We start from the raw sequence: 20,001 nt of genomic DNA, 5'->3' as shown, positions 1-20,001 counted from the left end.
GAAAGTGCTGGGAAATGTCACCTCACATTTGTGGTTTTCACACCTTCTCTCAAGACCCTCTTACTGTTCAAAAGGAGAGGGGAGAGATACTTCACAGCCCTTCTCCTGCTTTTCTCTCCCCTTCAGTCCACCTCTCCCTGCCTCTCTCTTCTGATCCACAGGATGTCACCACAGGAGACCTGAGCTGTCTCTGCAGCCCCACATTTCTCCCTTTCCAATGCAAAGTAGCAGAGTTTGTCAAAGCTGCCCCAGGGACTATAAAGCTCTCATCCCATTGACATTCATAGGCTGTCCCATTCTGTCTCCTGCCTGGCACATACCTGCCATAGCTTCCAGTTTTCTCTTGGTTCACAAAACAGCCAGGGCTCCCTCTTTTCAAGCTCAGCTGTGTGTATGCTCAGGGAGCTAGGAGCCCTCTGAGATGACAGGGCTGGGGAAGCAGGATGGATCTTTTTGCCCTAGCTCCATGGGCACCTCAACAAGCTGGAGGGGAGCTGGTGCCAGCACACACACTCATGTTAGGCATGACAGGCTGTTCCCTGGTTCTCTGGGCAGGAGGAGAAGGAGCAGGGAGCAGGGAGCAGGAGCAGGGAGCGAGCACAGCTCTCCTCAGGGTCCACGCTGGGCTGAGAGCTCTGAGCTCCTGCCCAAAACAACTCTCCACCTGCCTGTCCCCACGCCTCAGGAATTTACTGCAGGGCAAGGGACAGGGAGCCTTCTCCACCAGGGTTTTGCATCCACTCCTGGTTTGCTTCCCACACCCCTTCCCTGCACAGCTGCTGACCCTTGCTTTCTTCCAGGCACCGTGGGGCAGAGCACCATCACCCAGCAAGGAGGACAAGTCACAGTGAAGCCGAGAGACACCATCCAAACAACCCGCACATAGCAGACCTCCAGCTCTGGGGGTTTGCTCTGGTACCAGCAGACAAAAGGCCAGACTCTCCAGCTGGTCTCGTGTCAGGCAGCAGCTGGCTCCAAGCAGAGCGGCCGTCTCACCGCGTTGCTGAACACCACAGGGAAATACAGCCTGGAGGAAGTCGAGGTCTCTGACAGTGCCTTGTACCTCTGTGCTGGGCAAGACCCCCTGGTGCAGGGAGCTTCCTTGGCCGTGCAACAAGGCCGGGGAGGGCGGGGATGTGTCTGTGCAAGGCTGATCCTGGGTGCAGGGGCCCTCAGCTCTGCCCTGGCAGCACTGCTTCCCCTGTGCACCCAGGCATCTGCAGGGCAAGCTCCTCTTTCTGAAACCTGCCAGTGCTGGTGGCTCTGGAGATGGCTGATCCTGACTGTAGGGCAGAGCCTGCTGGGAATCAGGATGCCAGGGGCTTGCTCTCAGCCCTGCATAACCAGTGTGAGTAAATTCCTGTGAGCCCAGGACTAATTAAGTATATCAAGCACTCGCCAGCCGCATTCAGAGGCCCCTAGAGCACATTTTAGTAGAGATTTGTGGGCTTCTTTGCTCTAGTCAATCAAGCGAAAAACGGGCTTTGAGTCAAGCCATCAGGTTCTCTCCAGATGCTCAGCCAGTCCAAGTACAAAGTCTGTGCCTGAGGGGCAAAGCAAATCACACAGAACAGCCCCAACTGCCAAAGGCCCAGGTGCTCTGCATGGTGGTAACTGCCCTGGTTTCCGCTGGCCAGACCAAATTCCTGGACAGGCATTTCTAGGGAGAGACAAAGCAAGGCAGGCCACTGGCTCTGGAGCAGCCTTCCTCACTTCCCAGGAACAGTGCCTTTGTGGTGGGTTGACCCTGGCTGGACGCCAGGAGACCACCAAAGCTGCTCTATCACTCCCTCTCCTCGGCTGGACAGGGGAGAGGAAATATAATGAAAGGCTCGTGAGTGGAGATACGGACAGTTTAATGAAAGCATTGGTAAAGGCCAGGTGCAGAAAAGCAAAAGGAAGACAAAAAGATTTTATTCTCTACTTCCCATCAGCAGCGAAGTCCAGCCAACCCCTGGGAAGCAGGGCCCCAGCACACATAGCAGTTGCTCGGGATGACCAACACTGTAAAACAATGAATGCCCTCCCCCCCCCCCCACCCCCCCCATTATCGTAGCTTTTATCACTGCGTGGACGTCATACGGTATGGAATATCCCTTTGGTCAGTCTGGGTCAGCTGTCCTGGCTACATCCTCTCCCAAGATACAGCCGTGATGCTGAGCGAGCACTGCTCAGCAGCAGCCATAACACTGGTGTGTTATCAACACCCTTCCAGCTATCAGTACAAAGCACAGCAGTATGAGGTCTATGGGGAAAATTAACTTCATCTCAGCTGGGCCTTCCAAGGGCCCACAGCACTGTGTCCCACACTCCCCGTACCAGAGTACGGAAAGGTGAAGAACTCCATTTTGCCTCCATTCTGATCACCCTAGACTAACACCTTGCTCACTGAGCGCTTGGGAGAGTGTCCACAGAGGGAAGGACACCACAAAGAAAGAGGCTGGGCTGCAGCAGAACTTCCATGACACAAAGGACGAAAACAAAGTCACTCCGAGTGGAGTGCCAGCATGAAGAGAGCACCAGCGAGAGTCGAGATGTGGTGCCCTTTGGCTGTAGCAGAGTTGCTGCAGGGCGTCCCTTGGCTTGCACTGAGGAGGGAAGGGTGCAGCAGATCCCCCCTAGAATGGCGTGGGTAGGCCAAAGGGGATCAGAAGGCAACAAGGAGGTGGGAGGGAAAGGAGAGAGCAGAAGGAGAGGAAGGCAGACATGGGCTGTGCTTTCACGCTGATCCCTTCCAGCAGTTGCATGTGCTTCTACACACTTGCACACTCACACTTGCATGTAGATACATATGCACATGCTCATGTACAAGCACACAGACATACACAGGCACGTCTGCACAGACAGATGCCCGTACACACACATGCGCACTGACACCACACACACTTACTTGCTCACCTGCAAAACTGTGCGTGTACACAACCACATGCACAGACACACACAGAAATGCACTTGTTCACACACACCCCGGCAGACACTCACTCTCACTTGTGCATTTGCAAATGAACATACAAATGCAAGCACCCAGGCACAAATACGCCCACAGGCACAGCCAGATGCATATGCACATGAGGAAGCACAGCCTCTCCCCACACGCTGAAAACCTGGACTGCACCGGCCACCTCTCTGCCTCTGTGCCCCTGACAACTTTCCACAAGTCCTTGAAAGCCCAGTGCTAAGAAGGTAAATCAGGCACCACCCATCCATGGTGGATTTCATGACAGCAGAGGGCTTTGGGGCTTTTGGGGGTTGGACAGAAGTAGTTTAATCGATTGTGTTCTCATTGCAGGAAAGAGAGAAGGTGTACTGGGGTCCAAGCCACAGGGTCTTGTTTGAACATTCAACCCAGCCACCTGCAAAGTCTGTGCATGAGAGACAAAGCTCTTGCTGCAGCTCCAGGGGTTCCCACCTAACAACTCAAAGGAATCCCAAAGTCTGACAAGATGCAGCCCATCCCTGCTGATCAGCGTAGGGTGGTTGTGGAGGTCTGGGACCTGTTCCAGCTTCAATGCAGGGAGAGGTGCTGCCCTGACACGCTCACACGGGAGCCAAGGGTGGTGCGTCTGGGGTGAGCCACATGCCCTGCAGCTGCAAAGGCTGAGGCCGGGACGCCAGAAAGGAAGCTGGCCTGATGAAGTTGCCTTAAGATAAATACCCTCTCTTCAAAAGCCAAACCAATATTAAGTAGCAGGTGGCATCAGGAGAAGACTTCAAACCGCCTGAGCCAAGCCCTGGCATCCGTCAGTTAACCTGGCTCATTAGAGCTCATGGAGCAGCACTGCTGAGAAGTCTGTCTCCTCATCTGCTTTTAGCACTGGAGCAGCCTCCAGAGCCACAGGAGTCCTGGCAGGAGGGTGTGCCCAGCACTGCACAGGCACCAGGAGGACAAGCCTGGTGCCCTGAGAGCCTCCCAGAAGGACTGGCACTTTCCAAGGGTCCTCACCTGGCCTGGAAAGCTCCCGTTCAGCTCCCCCCACCTGTGACCTGCCTCCCTTGGAAGGAGTCCAGCTCCTGGCTGTGCTCTTCTGCAAGCGCAGCATCAGGAAGCAAGGTGCCAGCCAGATGGGCTTGGTAGAAAGCTTCTCAGAAAGCAGCTGCAGCATTGCTTAGGCTAAAGCAGCTGCTGCTGTTGTTAGCCACCAGGCAGCCATCATAGATGTGTACCGTGTGTGTAAAAAGCATGGGCATGTGTCAGGATTTTGCATCGTTGGCTGGTGAGCTCAGCAGTTGCTGCTGTGATGGACCATTACCCCTTGTCCTCTCACCACAGGCCCTGGTAAAAAGTCTTTCTCCGTCTTTCTTAGAAGCTGCCTTTCCATATTGAAAGACCACGGTGAGGTCTCCCTGGAGCCTTCTCTTCAGCCTCTCTGGCTGAACTATCCCAGCTCTCTCAGCCTTTCTTCACAGGAGAGGTGTTCCAGCCTTCGGCTCTTTTTTGTGGTCAACCCCTGGAGGACCCACTTTAAGAGGTCCATGCCTGTCTTTATTGGGAAGCCCTGAACTGGATGCAGTACTCCCGGTGGGGTGTCATGAGAGCAGAGGAGACGGGGAGAATCAAACAATGGTTTGTCCTGGTTTTGGCTGGGATAGAGTTAATTTTCTTCCTAGTCGCTGTATAGTGCTGTGTTTTGGATTTACGAATACAATAATGTTGATAACACGCTGATGTCTTAGTTGTTGCTAAGTAGTGCTTACACTGGTCAAGGCCTTTGGAGCTTCCCATGCTCTGCCAGGTGCACAAGAAGCTGGGAGGGAGCGCAGGCAGGACAGCTGACCCAGACTGGCCACAGGGCTATTCCATACCATAGGAGGTCATGCTCAGTACATAAGCTGGGGGAGTTGAGTGGGGGGGACTGACTGCTGCTTGGGGACATGCTGGGCATCAGTCGATGGGTGGTGAGCAATTGCATTGTGATTCACTTACTTTGGATGTTGTTGTTGTGGTTGTTGTTGTAGTTATTATTATTATTATTATTATTATTATTATTATTATTATTATTATTATTGTTATTATTATTATTATTATTGTTATTATTACTATTATTGTTACTTCTCCTATTATATTTTTACTTTTTTTTTAATTTCGATTATTAAAGTGTTCTTATCTCAACCTATGAGTTTTCTCATTTTCACTCTTCAGATTTTCTCCCCCATCCCACTCGGGGAGGGAGCTAGCGGCTGTGTGGTGCTCAGTTGCTGGCTAGGGTTAAACCATGACACAGTTTTAAACTGGAAGAGGGTAGATTTAGGTTGGACAGAAGGAAGAAAGTTTTTACAATAAGGGTGGTAAGACACTGGAACGGATTGCCCAGAGAAGTTGTGGATGCCCCATCATTGGAAGTGCTCAAGGTCAGGTTGGATGGGGCTTTGAGCAACCGGCTCGAGTGAGAGATGTCCCTGCCCATGGCAGGGGCGTTGGACTAGATGGTCTTTTGAGGTCCCTTCCAACCCAAGCCATTCTATGATTCTATGATCTATGATTAGATGATTCTATGACAACCCCAGCCATGCCTGCCATGGGGAGCTGCTGCTCTGCTTGCTGGGACCACCTTGCCCCACCCAGCCCTGCCTGGCCATGGGCCCCGGGGAGGTTCCCCTGCCACGAGGTGTTGTCACCAGCATCAGTACTGGCACCAGCATCAAGCATTGGCATCAGAAACGGCATTTGGCTTCTTCCAAGCTTCTCCCTCGTTTCCCCCAAGGGGATCTCTTCTGGTACTCAGAAGCCATCCCGCACAGTCAGGAGCTCGCGTTCAACACAGACATGAGACGATGAAGTAGACGTGGCCAAAAATTTAAGGTTCTCTCCATGGGTTCCAGACCTATTCTAGTAGGCTGTTGTAGAGGATTTCCCTCCACACCAAATGGAGAGCATTTTGGTGTGCAGGAGAAGTCCTGGAGACAGGATGAAAGCTTGTACACACCTTGTAAAGACACATTTGCCAAGATCGCCTCTCAGAGGCAGCCAGGAGGAGAATTGCTATGTTATGCCAGAGAGTTTTCTGTCCAGCTGGTCCCCAGGAAGCCTGCACGGCTCTACCAGCTGACTCAGATGTTCAAAGTCCATGCTCTTGGTCTTCAGAAGCAGAGAGAGAAACCTGGCTTCTGCAAAGGCAGAGGCCCCTGTCTTGAACTGGCAAAGGATCCCTTCTCCAGCCATTCCTCAAATGGGCTTCCAACTGGCCAGACTGCATGCTTGCCTCTGTGATGGTGCCTTTGGAGGTCAGGGCAGCACAAGCAGCCAGGGGTTCTCCACGTGGATACCCAAAGGGATGGATGGAGCCTGTCTGTAAAGCAGAGTCAACATCATGCTGTGGGTTATGGTTAGGCTTGGTCTGTGCCTCCCCAGCCTGTGTGCCAGTGAGGAAAGCTGTTGAGACATGTATGGGTGCGACTTCTTCAGGCAAGCCCATGCCCATGGACTTGGGACACAGGAGTGGATACTCAGCAGAAGTATCCTACCTGCTTGTCTTGCTCCTATGCTTCCCTCAGCATCCACTGGGGGTTGTTGTTGGAGGGAATGGCTCTTGGCTGGAGGCCTCATTGCTCCTGTGATTTATTCCCTGACCAAATTAGCCCAAGGAGGGAAAATCCTTTTCTTGCCTTGCATCTCGGAATCGGCTGAATGTCAAGCCTGCAATATCAGACTGTTCAGAGACATGGATCAGTCTTTGGGAGCTTATAGAAAGTGAGACGGAGAATGAGTCCAGTGAGAAAGCTGCTGAAGTGATAGCTAGATGGATACGGAGGCAGGCAAAGTTGAAATACCTTTCTGGCTCTACAGATCACACGCAGAAGGAGTCCGTGCTGCAGTTCCCACCAGAATTGACCATCCAGGTAGGACAGAAGAAAAAAGGACTTTTCTCCAAAGGCCTGAGGCAAGAGCAACGCGTTCCTCTGGGGACAGGCACCTTTCATCTCCTGATGTAGCTTGGACCATGTTGGAGGCAGAGGTTATAGGTGAGACAGCTGGGAAGGCAGGGGATGCCTGGTGGCCAGTGGCTGAAGGTGAGTCAGCAGTGTGCCCTTGGGGCAAGGCAGACCAACTGCACTCTGCGACCTCTTAGCAAAAGTGTAGCCAGCAGACGCAGGGAAGTGATCCTTCTCCTCTCTTGATTCACTCATGAGACCGTGCCTGGGGTCCTGTGTTCAGTTTGGGGCTCCTTGGTATGGAGGAAAGGTACTGACATGTGGGAGTGAGTCCAGTGGCAGCCTCCAGGGCAGTCGCGGGGCTCCAGACACAATTTGGAAGCTGGGAAATTCTACTTAGCTAGTAGAAACTCCATTGATTTCTAACCTTTTTTTGACCCTGAATATTCTCAAGTACTGGAATGCACTATCCACAGATGTTGTGCAGGCTCCGGCCTTGGAAATTTTCAAGCCTTGACAGGCACAGCGCTGGCCAGCCTGATGTAACGAGACCTGCTCTGAGCAGGGACTTGGAATGGGGGATCTCAGCTTCCCTCCTTTTCACTATGGCTTCTGTGGTTGTTCTGCGCATGGCTTTGGAGAGGAAATGGGCAATGCAGGAGGCGGGGGCTGTTTGGGCAATGGTTCCTTGCTGCTGCTCTTAGCTTGATGGCTTTCTCTCCTGCACATTGCTTCTTCAGGTATTGCTGCAGGCCTGTCTCTTAGAATAGCTGTTCCAGGATGTGTCCCGCAGAGGTCAGAGTCCAAAGTAAGATGAAAAACATCAACAACATGCCATCTGGCAAGAGTCGTTCCTGGAATTGCATGAATCTAACAATTCTGGAGCATAGTCAGAACCACCCTGTGCACCCTCCAGCTGGTGCGTGGCTGTGTGCTGGGATGTGGAGGACGTGCTCTCCCCAGTGCACTCTGTCCATCCTTGGAGCCCTCATTCTCTCCCTCGTGGACTTCCCCCAGCCCTGCCTCATTTCTTCTGCAGTGGCACCACGCTGTACAGCTCTATCCAAGATCTCAGTGGGGGAACAGGCCACCAGGCAGAGGTGGTCAACAGGCCCTGCCGGGAGAAGAGCTGGCCTTGGGGAAAGCTGCTTCATGCCTGGGGGAAGGCCAGGCACCAGCGAGCAGCCGTGGGGGCTTGGGCACTGGCTGCTGTCCTTGGGGTGCCCTGAGTGGTGGGAGCTGGGGGTGTGTGAGGGAGGCATGAGGGCCCTGCTGTGTGGCCTGAGCAGGCAGAGTTCCACATCAAAGTGGGAGTTGCCTTAGCCCTGCCCATCGGGGTTATTGCTGGGCTGTGCAGGGAACTGTTTGGGGGGTGAAGGGTGGAGCGGTGACCTCTCCTTGCTACCCTTGCCCTTGGGCCATGCCCCTTCATTCTGGAGACAGGTGGGAGGATGAGTAGGAGAAGATCTGGGGCTGTTGTAAAGGCTTTTCCATCACACCATCCCCACTCCTGCATACTTTGGGACCATCTTGTGACTGAGCTGCTTTTCCCAGCACAGGGCTATCCAAAGCAGGAGGATCTTCCTTCTGCACAAGTTTGTGAACTGCTGACCTCTCAGAGCCTCCGGCAGCACCAAGCTCCCCACTGAGGGACAGCAGTGGTTGGGCTCCCCATCTGCAGGACATGCTCTGAGGCCAAGGGGCCCTATCTGAGCAGAGACGCCAGAATGCAGGGCCTGATGGCCACTGGCTGTGGAGGAGCTGAGGATGTCTTCCTCAGCTGCAAGAGACAGGGACGGGAAGGGACCCACTGCCCTGTGTTTGCTTGTTCCCTCACCTTACCCCCCGACAGCCAAGGCAATACCTTTCTTCCTTGGCAACTCAAGACAATGTCCACCAATAAGAGGAATATGTGGACGCAGAGGCTGTGATGCAGAAAACTTTAATGTCTCTGAAGAGAGAAATGAGTTCCCTTAGAGAGGAGGCTGGTGGTGGTGGGAGATCACTGGCCGCTGCCGAAAGTCTGTGCCCATCACCCACAGTGGAGATCCCACAGGGCATCCATCGGTGTCCCCCATGGAGGGAGAGGGGTCACCAGAAGAACAGAGGAACAGAAGACAGGAAAGAGGTGGGAGAGAGTGGAAGGCAAGGAAGTTACTCCATGTTTTCAGAGAGGCCCAGCTGCACCTCCTCCGGAAGGGCAGCACTGCGTGCTCAGCTTCTCCAAAATCAATGGCCAGGAGCTCTGTCCTCAGTCCAGAATCTAGGCCTGCATTCCTGGGGTCCTTGTCTTGGTTGTCACCAGTGGCTTTAGCAGGGGGGGCACCTTCTGCCACAGTAGCGGCTGGAAATGCCAGAGAGGTCACAGCACCCAGAGGTGATGGGCACTCCCTGAGAGCTGAGGATGCTGCCAACAGCAGCAGAGGTGGAGGATCCCACAACGGTGTTCTGTGGGAAGGAGCTGAGGATGGGGCCAGGCAGGGTCACCACCACAGCAGGAGGCTCAATGACGACGGTGGAGTTCTGGCACTGCCTGACGCAGGGCTCATTGCAGCTGTTGGCCAGTGGGGTCGGGCCACAGGGCTGGCAGGGCAGGCACTGGTTGTAGCAGGACATGTCTGGAGGGTGGAGGTGCACCTGGGGGAGAGTACAGGGAGGAATCAGAGCACAGGCACATGTGAGGAGCAGTCTGCCAGGAGTCCATCTCCCTACCACGAGCATTTCAAAGGTGCCTGCTGAGCCAGGAGGTAGAAACGAAGCAGTGAGGCAGAAGGGTTTCTGGGCCTCACCCAGGCATGGTCAAAGTGTCACTAAGCCCAAAGAGGCTGCTGCCTACTTCTTCAATTAAGAGCTCACTCAGCCAATCACTCTCTGACTCAGACCTTCACCTGTCTTCAACCCCTCATGACAACCTAGCATAGGATGGGGGACCACACATCTGCAGGAAGAGAAGAGGAGATGGGGCAAGGGCTTCAGACTCACCTCGTTCCTGAGGAGAAAGAGGTGACAGAAGGGGATGAGGGAGCGAGGAGCTGGGCTGGCTTTTATGGTGGCCCTGACCTGCCCCAGGCCCACACGTAGCTTCTACGCAAGTGGCAATTTTCCAAGGTGCTCATGACGAATGGAAAACATCCCGGCTAATGACATGGGCTGGGTGGTTCTTTTCCAGGATGCTCCCTTTTCATTTCCTGGCTAATGCCATACTCGTTGCCTCACAGAGGCTTCTTCTGAGTGCTGGTCTTGAGAGCCCCCAGGTTTTCTGGGGCAGGAATGTGTCAGTGCCAGCAGAAGATGCAGCTCAAGTCCTGGATGGATCCAATGCAAGGAAGTGATGTTGGCCTGGGGCAAACTGGTGGGGTTGCCTGGGGTCACATTGACAGGAAGGGGCCCAGCTGCTCCCAGCCCTACAATCCTTGGCTGGTCACCCAAGGGCTTCCCTGGCTGAGGATGTGCCCTGTCTTTCTCTTTCCCTCCCTCCCTCCCAGCTTGCTCCACTCTTCACTTGTAACCACCTTCCCAGCCAGGTGGGCTGCACTGCTTGCTTCCAATTCTCTTCCTCCTAAAGCTCTCCATACGCCTTTTCAATATCTCCAAGGAGGGAGAAGCCACAACCTCTCTGAGCAATGCATGCCAGTGCTCGGTCACCCTAACCAGTAAAAAAAGTGTTTCCTGAAGTTTCAGACACAGGCTCCTGGGCTTCAGCCAGTGCTCATCACCTGTGGTCCTGTCACTGGGCACCTCTGAGAAGAGCCTGGCTCCATCTTCTTTCAACCCTCTCTACTGGGTTTGTCTGGCAAGGTTTTGGTAGAAGGGAAGCCACAGAGGTGTCTTCTGGGAGAACCTGCTCGAAGCTTGCCCCATGTCTGAGAGGGCCAATGCCAGCTGGCTCCAAGATGGACCCGCCACTGGCCAAGGCTGAGCCAATCAGCAATGTTGCTAGTGCCTCTGGGATAACATCTTTCAGAAAGGGGAAAAAACCTGCTGTGCAACAGCAGCTGGAGGAGAGGAGTGAGAATATGTGAGAGAAGCAACTCTGCAGACACCAAGGTCAGTGAAGAAGGAGGGGGAGGAGGTCCTCCAGGAGCTGGGGCAGAGATTCCCCTGCAGTCTGTGGTGAAGTCCATGGAGAGGCAGGCTGTTCCCCTGCAGCCCATGGAGGATAACGGTGGAGCAGATATCCACCTACAGCCTGTGGAGGATAACGCTGGAGCAGGTGGATGGGCCTGAAGGAGGCTGTGACCCCCTGGAGAGCCCATGCTGGAGCAGGCTTCTCATAGGTCCTCTGACCCCGTAAAGAGGAGTCCACACTGGAGCAGGTTTGCTGGCAGGACTTGTGATCCCATGGGGGACCCAAGCTGGAGCAGTCTGTTCCTGAAGGACTGCACCCTGTGGAAAGGACGCACGCTGGAGCATTTAATGAAGAACTGCAGCCCTTGGAAAGGACTTACATTGGAGAAGTTCGTGGAGGACTGTCTCCCATGGGAGGGACCTCACAGTGAAGCAGGGGAAGAGCATGAGGAGGAAGGAGTGGCAGAGAGGAAGCGTTATGAACTGACTGCAACCGCCATTTCCCATCCCCCTGTGCTTCTCGGAGGAAGGAGGCAGAGAAAATTGGGGGTGAAGTTAAGGCCAGGAAGAAGGGAGGGGTGGGGGGAAGGTGTTTTAATATTTGGTTTGATTTCTCATTATCCTACTCTGATTTGATTGGTAATAAAGTAAATTAATTTCCCCAGGTCGAGTCTCTTTTGCCCATGACAGTAATTGCTGAGTGATCTCTCCCTGTCCGTATCTCGACCCACGAGCCGTTTGTTATATTTTCTCTCCCCTGTCCAGCTGAGGGAGGGGAGTGACAGAGCGGCTTGGTGGGCGTCTGGCATCCAGCCAGGGTCACCCAACCACACCCTCCCTTCCGGTGTTTATACATGTTGATAAGATCCCCCCTGAGACCTCTCTTCTCTGTGCTGAACAGACCCAGCTCTCGCAGCCTTTCCTCCTAGCAGAGATGCTCCCCTTCATTCATCATCTTTGTGCCCCTTCACTGGGTTCTCTCCACTACTTCCATAGCTGCCTTCTACTGGGGAGTCTAGAACTGGAACCAGTAGTCCAGGAGTGGCCTCACCAGTGCCCAGGAGACGGGAACAATCATCTTCCTCCCCCTTCTGGCAACACTCCTCCCCATGCAGCCCACAACACTGCTGGCTTTCTTTGAGGCGAGGGCACATTGCTGGCTCATTGTCAGCTTGGTGTCCAGCAGGACAAGCCAGGTCTTTTTCTGCAAAGCGGCTTTAAAGAGCTGGGCAGTCCCCAGCACATCCTGATGCATGGGCTTGTTCCTCCTCAGGTGCAGGACTTGGCCCTTCTGCTTGTTGAAGGGCAGGAGGTTCCTGTCAGCGCATTTCTTGACCTCACCTCTTGAGGTCCCTCTGGATGGCAGCCTGATCCTCTGCTCAGCATGGGGCTTCTGGTAAAGCAGGGATGGGATCTGTGGAAAAAAATTATCTGGTGCCTGCAAAGCAGCTGGAGCAGCTACAGGTGCTGCCATTACCCAGGGAAGGCATGAGGGCTGGCACAGTCTACTCTTGGGATGCTGAAAGGAGGGACATTCTCCAGAAACCACGTCTGATGGCCTACATGAAAGCTAACACCTATAGAGCTGCTCTTCGGAAGCACTTGGTGCACAAGAAGCAGAGTGGTCAGGAAGAGAGGAAAATAACTGCTGCTTTTCCAATGCAAAACAAGACAGAGGTGGAGACGTCCCTGGAGACTCCTGAGGACTCCAGCCGTGTTGTTCAGGAAGTGCCTGATTGTGTGCATCCATGGTACTGGAAGAATGTGCAAGTGCTCCAAGGTCAACTAGGGCAGCACAAGCATATTTCTTCTTGGGAAAACCAGAGACGCTTTGTGTACAGAGGAGGTGGCATGAAGGGGTCCAGCCTGCTTGATTTAGTCCAATGTATCCTTCAGTCTTGCAGCCCATCTAGCCTGAGAACACCTAGAGACTGGAATGTTTTTCTGGCAACCTGTGATGAATGTGCCATCTTCTGTCCTGGGACAACAACCAGGTTCTCTGGGAACAACTACAAGGGACTGAGGAGGGCTGAGAAACATCCCACACACCACCTAATGAGAGGAAGATCCCCAAAACCCGCTGGCGCACCCTGAAATGTTTAGTGTTGAAACAAAAATATTCATCGAATTATGGAATCATATGATGGTTCAGCTTGGAAGGGACCTTTAAAAGGTCATCTAGTCCACCCCCCGCCATGGGGTGGTTAGATTCCTCAAATCTTGAGACTTTACTGTCTGTAGGGTCCATGTCAACAACATGTTGGGGCAGGCTGGGCTGGGCTGAGCTTCAAGAGCACACACTCAGCCTTGCCCTTGGGTTGTAAGTTTTCCTTACAGAACACATTTCTGAAAAGCGCTAAAAGCGGTGCTGGTCTGGGTCTTTGGAAACATATTTTGCGTAGCTGTGGTCATGGGGAAACCTCCATCTTCATATTTGACCAAACACATCAGCATCTGACCATTCTGTCCTCGATTGTTAGAATAGAGTTTTGAAATCTGTTCAGAAGGTAATCCCTTGTTACGGTGATGTGGTGTCCATAGGCCATGGAGGGGGGGAGATGCTGCAGTTGTTTCCTCTGGAAAGCAATATCCGTAGCATTGTGTTTTAAACAGGCTATGATGCTTTCAGGAAAGAGAGCACCATTGGGAAGATAACCCCAGGAGTCAAAAATCTCTGTGTGGTTCTGACCTGCTGTCACGGATGAGTGGTTAGGTCGCTTAAAGAATTACTGTCCCGGATATTTGCAAAAAGCGATTTTAATAGAAATTTCTAAAAGTGTCATTCAACAAAGTTCAATGGCAAGGTTCACTCTATAACTTATTCAATAAATGGAATGTATGTAAGGAAAAACAATCGAGGCAGAAGAGCATTAGAATGATGTATACAGAGACTGAAAAGTCAAGGGGGTAAAGCAGGCCCTCCCGTTGAGTCCCAAGGTTCAGAATGGACCCCCTCAGAGAGCAGCCTAGGTGTGGCGAGACCCAGACTTCGCCTTAGACTTGATCTGCCGTTAATGTCTAACGATCACAGCTGCCTAGCAGCAGTTTAAGGGTTATTCACAGTTAAAGAGAGAATCACAGGACTTTAGCACCAATTAATCATTGGTTAATTTTGCATTTCCAAAGCGATTCAATAGGATTTACTACAAGATTTGAATCAATTCACACACACACAGTATGCATTGGGGCCTGCTTTCACCCAAGGGGGTGCTGGATGCACAGGGACAGGGGAGTCCAGTGTGTGGCCTGCTGTAGCTGATTCCACTCCTGACTTGTGAGCCCCTCAGCTCCACACATGTAGGCAAGAGGTGGGCCATGCCAGATGCTGTGCTGAAGGGTGAGAGGGCTGCACGGGGAAGCTGGCCCTGCTGCCTGTACCAAGGTCTACACCCCATGTCCCCTAAAGCGGCTGATGGAGGGAAGGGGCAGGTGCAGTAGGGCCTGTGGGCCATCCCTAAAGCTATTTACCCATTCCTAACTCCTGCCAGCCTTTGGCAACATAGTCTTCTGAGCCTCCGTGCCCAGCACAGCTCCACCCAAGAGCAAGAGGAGCACTCTTTCCCAAGAGCTTGTGGGACTGCTGACCTCCCTGGGGACTCCCACGTGCCCATGGTTCCTCTCTGAAGGACGGCAGTTGCCAGGATTGCTGTTCACATGACGTGCTGCAGGGCCGAGAGGGTAGTTCTGAGCAGAGGCGCAGCAAGGCAAGGACTGATGGCCGTTGGCCGTGGAGTAAGTAGGGATGTCTTCCTCAGCTACAAGAGGCAGTGCCTCTTTCAGAGGACTCGCTGCAGTGTGTCCCACCCTCCAATGCCTCTAGGAGTGAGGAAGGGTCCCCTTGTGTCCCCTCCTAATTTCCCCCCAAAGCAATGGCTTTCTCCTCGGCAGTCAGTATGCAGGTGGAAAGACAATCCACGGGACAAAGACGGGGTTGCAGCAATTCTTTAATGAGTGTAAAGAAGGAAATGAGGTCACTGCAAGTGGAGGCCACCAGTGCGGGGAGGAGCAGGAGAAGCCAAGAATCTGTTGCCCTTTTCCTGTGGCAGAGTTCCCACAGGGCATCTGTCGACGTGCCCGGCAAAGGCAGACAGGCAAGCAGGTCATTCAAGGCTGGTTTCTGGGGTCCTCGCGGGAGGCTATGAGGGGAGCACAAGACAACAAAGAGAAGAGAGCAAAAGGGTGAGTGGAAGAGAGTAAAGGCAGACATTGGCCATGTTTTCCGAGAGCCCAGGCTGGTCCCTTCCAGTCTGCCCTTGCACGGCAAGCCAGAGATGGTCAGCTGCTCTTCAAACAATGGCACAAACTTTGATCGTCTGTCCAGCATCATGCTCTGAGTTCTTGGGGGTCCTTATCTGAGGCCGTTGCAAGCACTTTTAGCAGGGGGGGCATCTGCTGCCACAGTAGCGGCTGGTAATGCAGGAGAGGTCACAGCACCCAGAGGTGATGGGCACTCCCTGAGAGCTGAGGATGCTGCCAGCGGCAGCGGAGGTGGAGGATCCCACAACGGTGTTCTGTGGGAAGGAGCTGAGGATGGGGCCGGGCAGGGTCACCACCACGGGGGAGGGCTGGATGACGACGGTGGAGTTCTGGCACTGCCTGACACAGGGCTCACTGCAGCTGTTGGCCAGCGGGGTTGGTCCACAGGGCCGGCATGGCAGGCACTGGTTGTAGCAGGACATGTCTTGGGGTCCGAGGTGCACCTGGGGGAGAGGGCAGGAAGGAAGCAAAACATGGGGATGTGTGAGGAACATCTTGTCACCACACCATGAGGAAGCCAAAGAATACGCAGGGCTGGGAGGTGAAGGCTGTGCAGAGATGGATGAGGGCTTCTTGGCCTCATCCTGCCAGGGCCCAAAAACAGCCACCAGGTGTTCAGCACATGGCACCGCCACGTGCCACCACAGCCTCTCGGGGGCTGCCTAGCCCCTTCCTCCAGAAGCCACCTCAGTGCAGTCCCAGCTTCCCTCCATGTCTAACCTTCTCCCCACTTCCCTCTCTCATGACAGAGCCCCACCATCTGGCATAGAACAAAGCTGGTGTCAGCTGAGAGGTCCATTAAGGTGAGACCTCCTTTTAGGGAAAGCAGAGAAGGAGAAGGGTCTTCAGACTCACCTGACTCCCAAGGAGTAGAAGGCAAGAGAAGTGGATGAGAGAGCGAGGAGCTGGGCTGCCTTTTATCATGGACCTTTACTGCCCCAGGCTGCCAGAGGCAGCCCTTGCAGCAGTCATTATTTTCTGACAAGCTCATCTTGAATGCAAAACATCCCGGCTAATGCGATGGGCTGTGTTTCAGCTTCCTGAATTGCTGTCTTTTCGTTTCCTGCTTTATGCCAGGCACATTCCCCAGGGAAGGCACCTTTTGCGTGGCAGGATGAGAGGCCCAAGAATTTCCAGAGCAAAAGACATCAGCGTGGGCAGAGAACTTAGCTCACCTGCTGGAGGAGTCCAGTAAAGGCAAATGATGTCAGCCTGGGTCACTCCTTTGGGGCTCTTGGTGGCCCTGTTGCCGAGAATTGGCCCAGCTCCTGGCTTTGCCCGTATCCCGCCTAATACTGCTCCCAGAAAAATTCTGCTGGCTGGTTTTGCGCGCTCCTCTTCTGCACCATGGAGGGGGCCTGAGGGAAGATGTGGTGCAGGGTCCTTTTCAGATCTCAGAAAGATAGACCTGACAGCAAACCACATAATGAAATGGCTGGTTTAGTAAGGTAGAATCAAAAGAGGAATAGAGATAGCGAATAAACCTTACATCTCTTCAGATGTTGGGAACCCTGCATTTGTGCAGCATCACATGGACCCAGGCAGATTTTCCCAAGATGCACTGCGCAGATCCTGTCCAGGGAGAGCTTCTGCTTCCCTCCCATGCCATGCTGCCTTTTCTTTTGTGTTGCCAAAAAAAAAGAAAAAAAAAAAGAAATAGTACATCACCTGAAACACTGGAAGGTTATTTCTGCCGTAACGTACACCCACGTGCAGCACAGGCTGGCACAGGGCACTCCAGCAGGTTCCCTTGCAGCAGCTACTCGTGCTAAGGTAGGGGCCTCTCAAGCCTTTAGCGCGAGGCCCCAGACAGCAGATATGGCTTGCCCAGGATCACTGACTCCTTGAACACAAGGTTTTCTTCAAAGCTCCCAATGCACCTCCCCTCTGGGCAGTCTCCCTGGCTACCCAAACACCACCATTAGCACATTTAGGGCCTCGTCCTTCCCCTGAATGCTCCCCAGGATCCCTGCCGGGGCTATCCCCAGGGTGTCCCCAGTTGAGTGCAGAGTCGGTCCTGTTCATGCTTGTGTTCGCTTGCCTGCACTTGTCTGCATGCTGCATTTCTGCAAGTGTTTCTGGGTGCAGAGATTTGCATGATTCCAGGATGGTGCACATGAGCGTGTGTGTGATTGTGTGTCCCTCATCGCAAGGGAATGCGCTGCTCACGGCAGGGTCACTCTCCACTGCTCCGTCCATGAGCTCCACAAAGCAGCCAGGGCCAGAAGGAGCCTGAGTGCAGCTGAACAGCAGCAGAACAAACCCGGCAGAGAACTGCCCACAGTGCAGGCACTGAAATGCAACCTTCTGTGCCTTCAGCCCTCCTTTTGCTGCCTCTGCAAGGCTCACACTGTTTTACTGCTGATTTCAGGCCACAACAAGGATGGTTTCACTCCAGTTTGGATCCTTACTTTCATCCAGTGTAACTACATTGGGAATGCCTCAGTTTGGCTGGCGGTCCCTCCTCTTGGCCTCTCCAGGCCAGGACACAGCTGCTCTCCCCAGTGTTAGAGAGTTCAAAAAGATGGCGTTTGCTTTATGGGCAAGGAGAAATGCTGAGGACTCCTGCCGACCATGTGCTGGCCGTTCCTGAGTGGATCTGTTTCCAGCGCAGTGTTGGTGGTGTCTGGGGTGGGACGCACACCCACCTCGTGTCCAAGCCAATGCCAAATGTACTCATTGGCCTGGTGCTGTGTCAGGCAGGGACTGAGACCTTGGACCAAATAGGTACTGAATACAAGGAACATGGAGGCAGTGAGGACAGGTGCTCTGCTGGACCTCATGCACACCAAGAAGGAAGGGCTCATTGGGGATGTGAAGAGCAAAAGCAGCCTTGGCTGCAATGACCATGAGATGGTGGAGTTGAGGATCCTGAGGGCAGTGAGGAGGGTGAATAGCAAGCTCACAACCCTGGCCTTCAGGAAGGCACGCTTTGGCTTCTTCAAAGATCTAGTTGGAAGAGTCCCCTGGGATAAGGCCCTAGAGGGAAGAGGGGCCCAAGACAGCTGATTCATATTCAAGGATCTCCTCCTCCAAGCTCAAGAGCAGCCCGTCCCAACGAGGAGGAAGTCCGGAAAGCATGCCGGGAGGCCTGCGTGAATGAAGAAGGAGCTCCTGGTCAAACTCAAACACAAAAAGGAAGCATACAGAAGGTGGAAGCAAGGACAAGCAACCTGGGAGGAATACAGAGCCAATGTCCAATGAGGTCAGGAAAGATAAAGCCCAGCTGGAAGTAAGTCTCGTGAGGGATGTCAAAGGCAATAGGAAGGGCTTCTCTAAGGACACAGGTGACAAAAGGAAGCATAGGGAAAATGGAGGAGCACTGCTGAATGAGATGGGGGCCTTGGTGACACAGGATACAGAACAAGTTGAGGTGCTGAAGGCCGCCTTTGCCTCAGTCCTTACTAGCAAGACTGGCCTTCAGGAATCCCCAGTGCAGAGCAGAGGGAAAGTCTGGAGCAAGGGAGACCTACCTTTGGTGGAAGGAGATGAGGGGCGGGAATGCTGAAGCAAACTGCACATACAGAAGTCCGTGGGCCCTGATGGGATGCACCCACAAGTGTTGAGGGAGCTGGCTCATGTCATTGCCAGGTCACTCCTGATTCTCTTCAGCTGCTCCTGGTGATAGGGAGAGGTGCCTGAGCACTGGAGGAAAGCAAACGTCCCTCCTGTTTTCAAGAAGGGCAAGAAGGAGAACCCAGGGAACTAGGGGCTTTTCAGCCTCACCTTGGGAAGGCGATGGAGCAGCTAATCCTGGAAAGCCTGCCTAATGCAGGCATGTTAAGGATGAGGAAGTCAAGAGGAGTAGTCAGGATGGCTTCCCCAAGGGGAAGTCATGCCTGATCAACTCAATAAGCTTCTATGCTGAAATGAGTGGCTTGGGAGATGAGGGGAGAGCAGTGGATCTTGTCTAGCTCAGCTTCAGTAAGGCCTTTGATGCTCTCATCCATAGGATTCTCATAGAGAAGCTGTGGATGGAAGGGCTGGATGAGCAGAGAGTGAGGGCTTGAAAACTGTCTGAAAGGCCAGGCCCAGAAGGTGGTGATCAGCAGCGTGAGGCCTAGCTGGAGGCCAGTGACTAGTGGTGTACTCCATAGATCAATATTGGGTCCTGTTTAACACCTTCATTAATGATCCGGATGATGGGACCAAGTGCACCCTCAGCAGATTTGTAGACAAGACCAAACCGGGAGGAGTGGCTGATGCACCAGCGGGTCAGGCCATCGTCCAGAGGGACCTCGCCAAGCTGGAGAAATGGGCTGATAGGAACCTCATGAAGTTCAAGAAGGGGAAGTGGAAATTCCTGCCCCTGGGGAAGAGCAAAGGCATGCGCCAGGGCAGCTTGGGGTCACTCAGCTAGAAAGCAGCTTTGCAGAAACCAACGCTGATCTGTGTTAGGAAAAGTGTTCCCAGCAGGTCCAGGAACTACCTGTTCAAAGGAAAGAGAGAAGATGGACTAGACTGTGGGAGTGCTCTGCGACAGGAGTAGAGGCAATGAACAGCGGCTGGAACATGGGGAGTTGTAGTTAAGCAACAGGCCAAAAGAAATGATGGGAACTGGAATGGATTCCCTTGGGAGTTCCTGCAGTCTCCATCCTGGAGTGGCCTGATCTAATGGGAACCGTTCTGAGTGGGGGTTGATATAGATGACCTCTGGAGGTCCTTTCTCATCTGCATTCTGACTCTGTGATTTCCCCCTCACCACTGCCCTCCCTGACCCCCGCACGCCCATGGGCACATTTGTCCTCACACCCCCTCTGCCACAACACAACTTTTCAGCATCGTGCTGGGACTGCAGAGAGGCAG

The 20,001-nt window shown here is 53.4% G+C and overlaps 1 protein-coding gene and 1 pseudogene across 1 annotated transcript; both read right to left on the bottom strand.

Moving 5' to 3' along the window:
* Window positions 1–9,180: 9,180 nt before the first annotated feature.
* On the bottom strand, window positions 9,181–9,486 carry LOC148052675 (feather keratin Cos2-3 pseudogene; annotated as a pseudogene).
* A 5,825-nt stretch (window positions 9,487–15,311) lies between these two features.
* LOC148052674 (feather keratin Cos2-3-like) lies at window positions 15,312–16,119 on the bottom strand. Its single transcript, XM_087778666.1, has 2 exons — window positions 16,051–16,119; window positions 15,312–15,638 (listed from the first exon to the last, which is right to left on the bottom strand). Exons 1-2 carry the CDS (start codon window positions 16,117–16,119, stop codon window positions 15,312–15,314), a joined length of 396 nt encoding a protein of 131 aa, XP_087634792.1.
* Window positions 16,120–20,001: the final 3,882 nt, after the last annotated feature.

This window comes from Nipponia nippon, unplaced genomic scaffold (genome assembly GCF_047370975.1).
Source record: "Nipponia nippon isolate SJK-2023a ecotype South Korea unplaced genomic scaffold, ASM4737097v1 scaffold_45, whole genome shotgun sequence".
In the NCBI taxonomy this organism is placed as follows: domain Eukaryota; kingdom Metazoa; phylum Chordata; class Aves; order Pelecaniformes; family Threskiornithidae; genus Nipponia; species Nipponia nippon.
The sequence above is the reverse complement of the archived record's forward strand: the minus strand, read 5'-3'. Positions and strand labels throughout refer to the sequence as shown.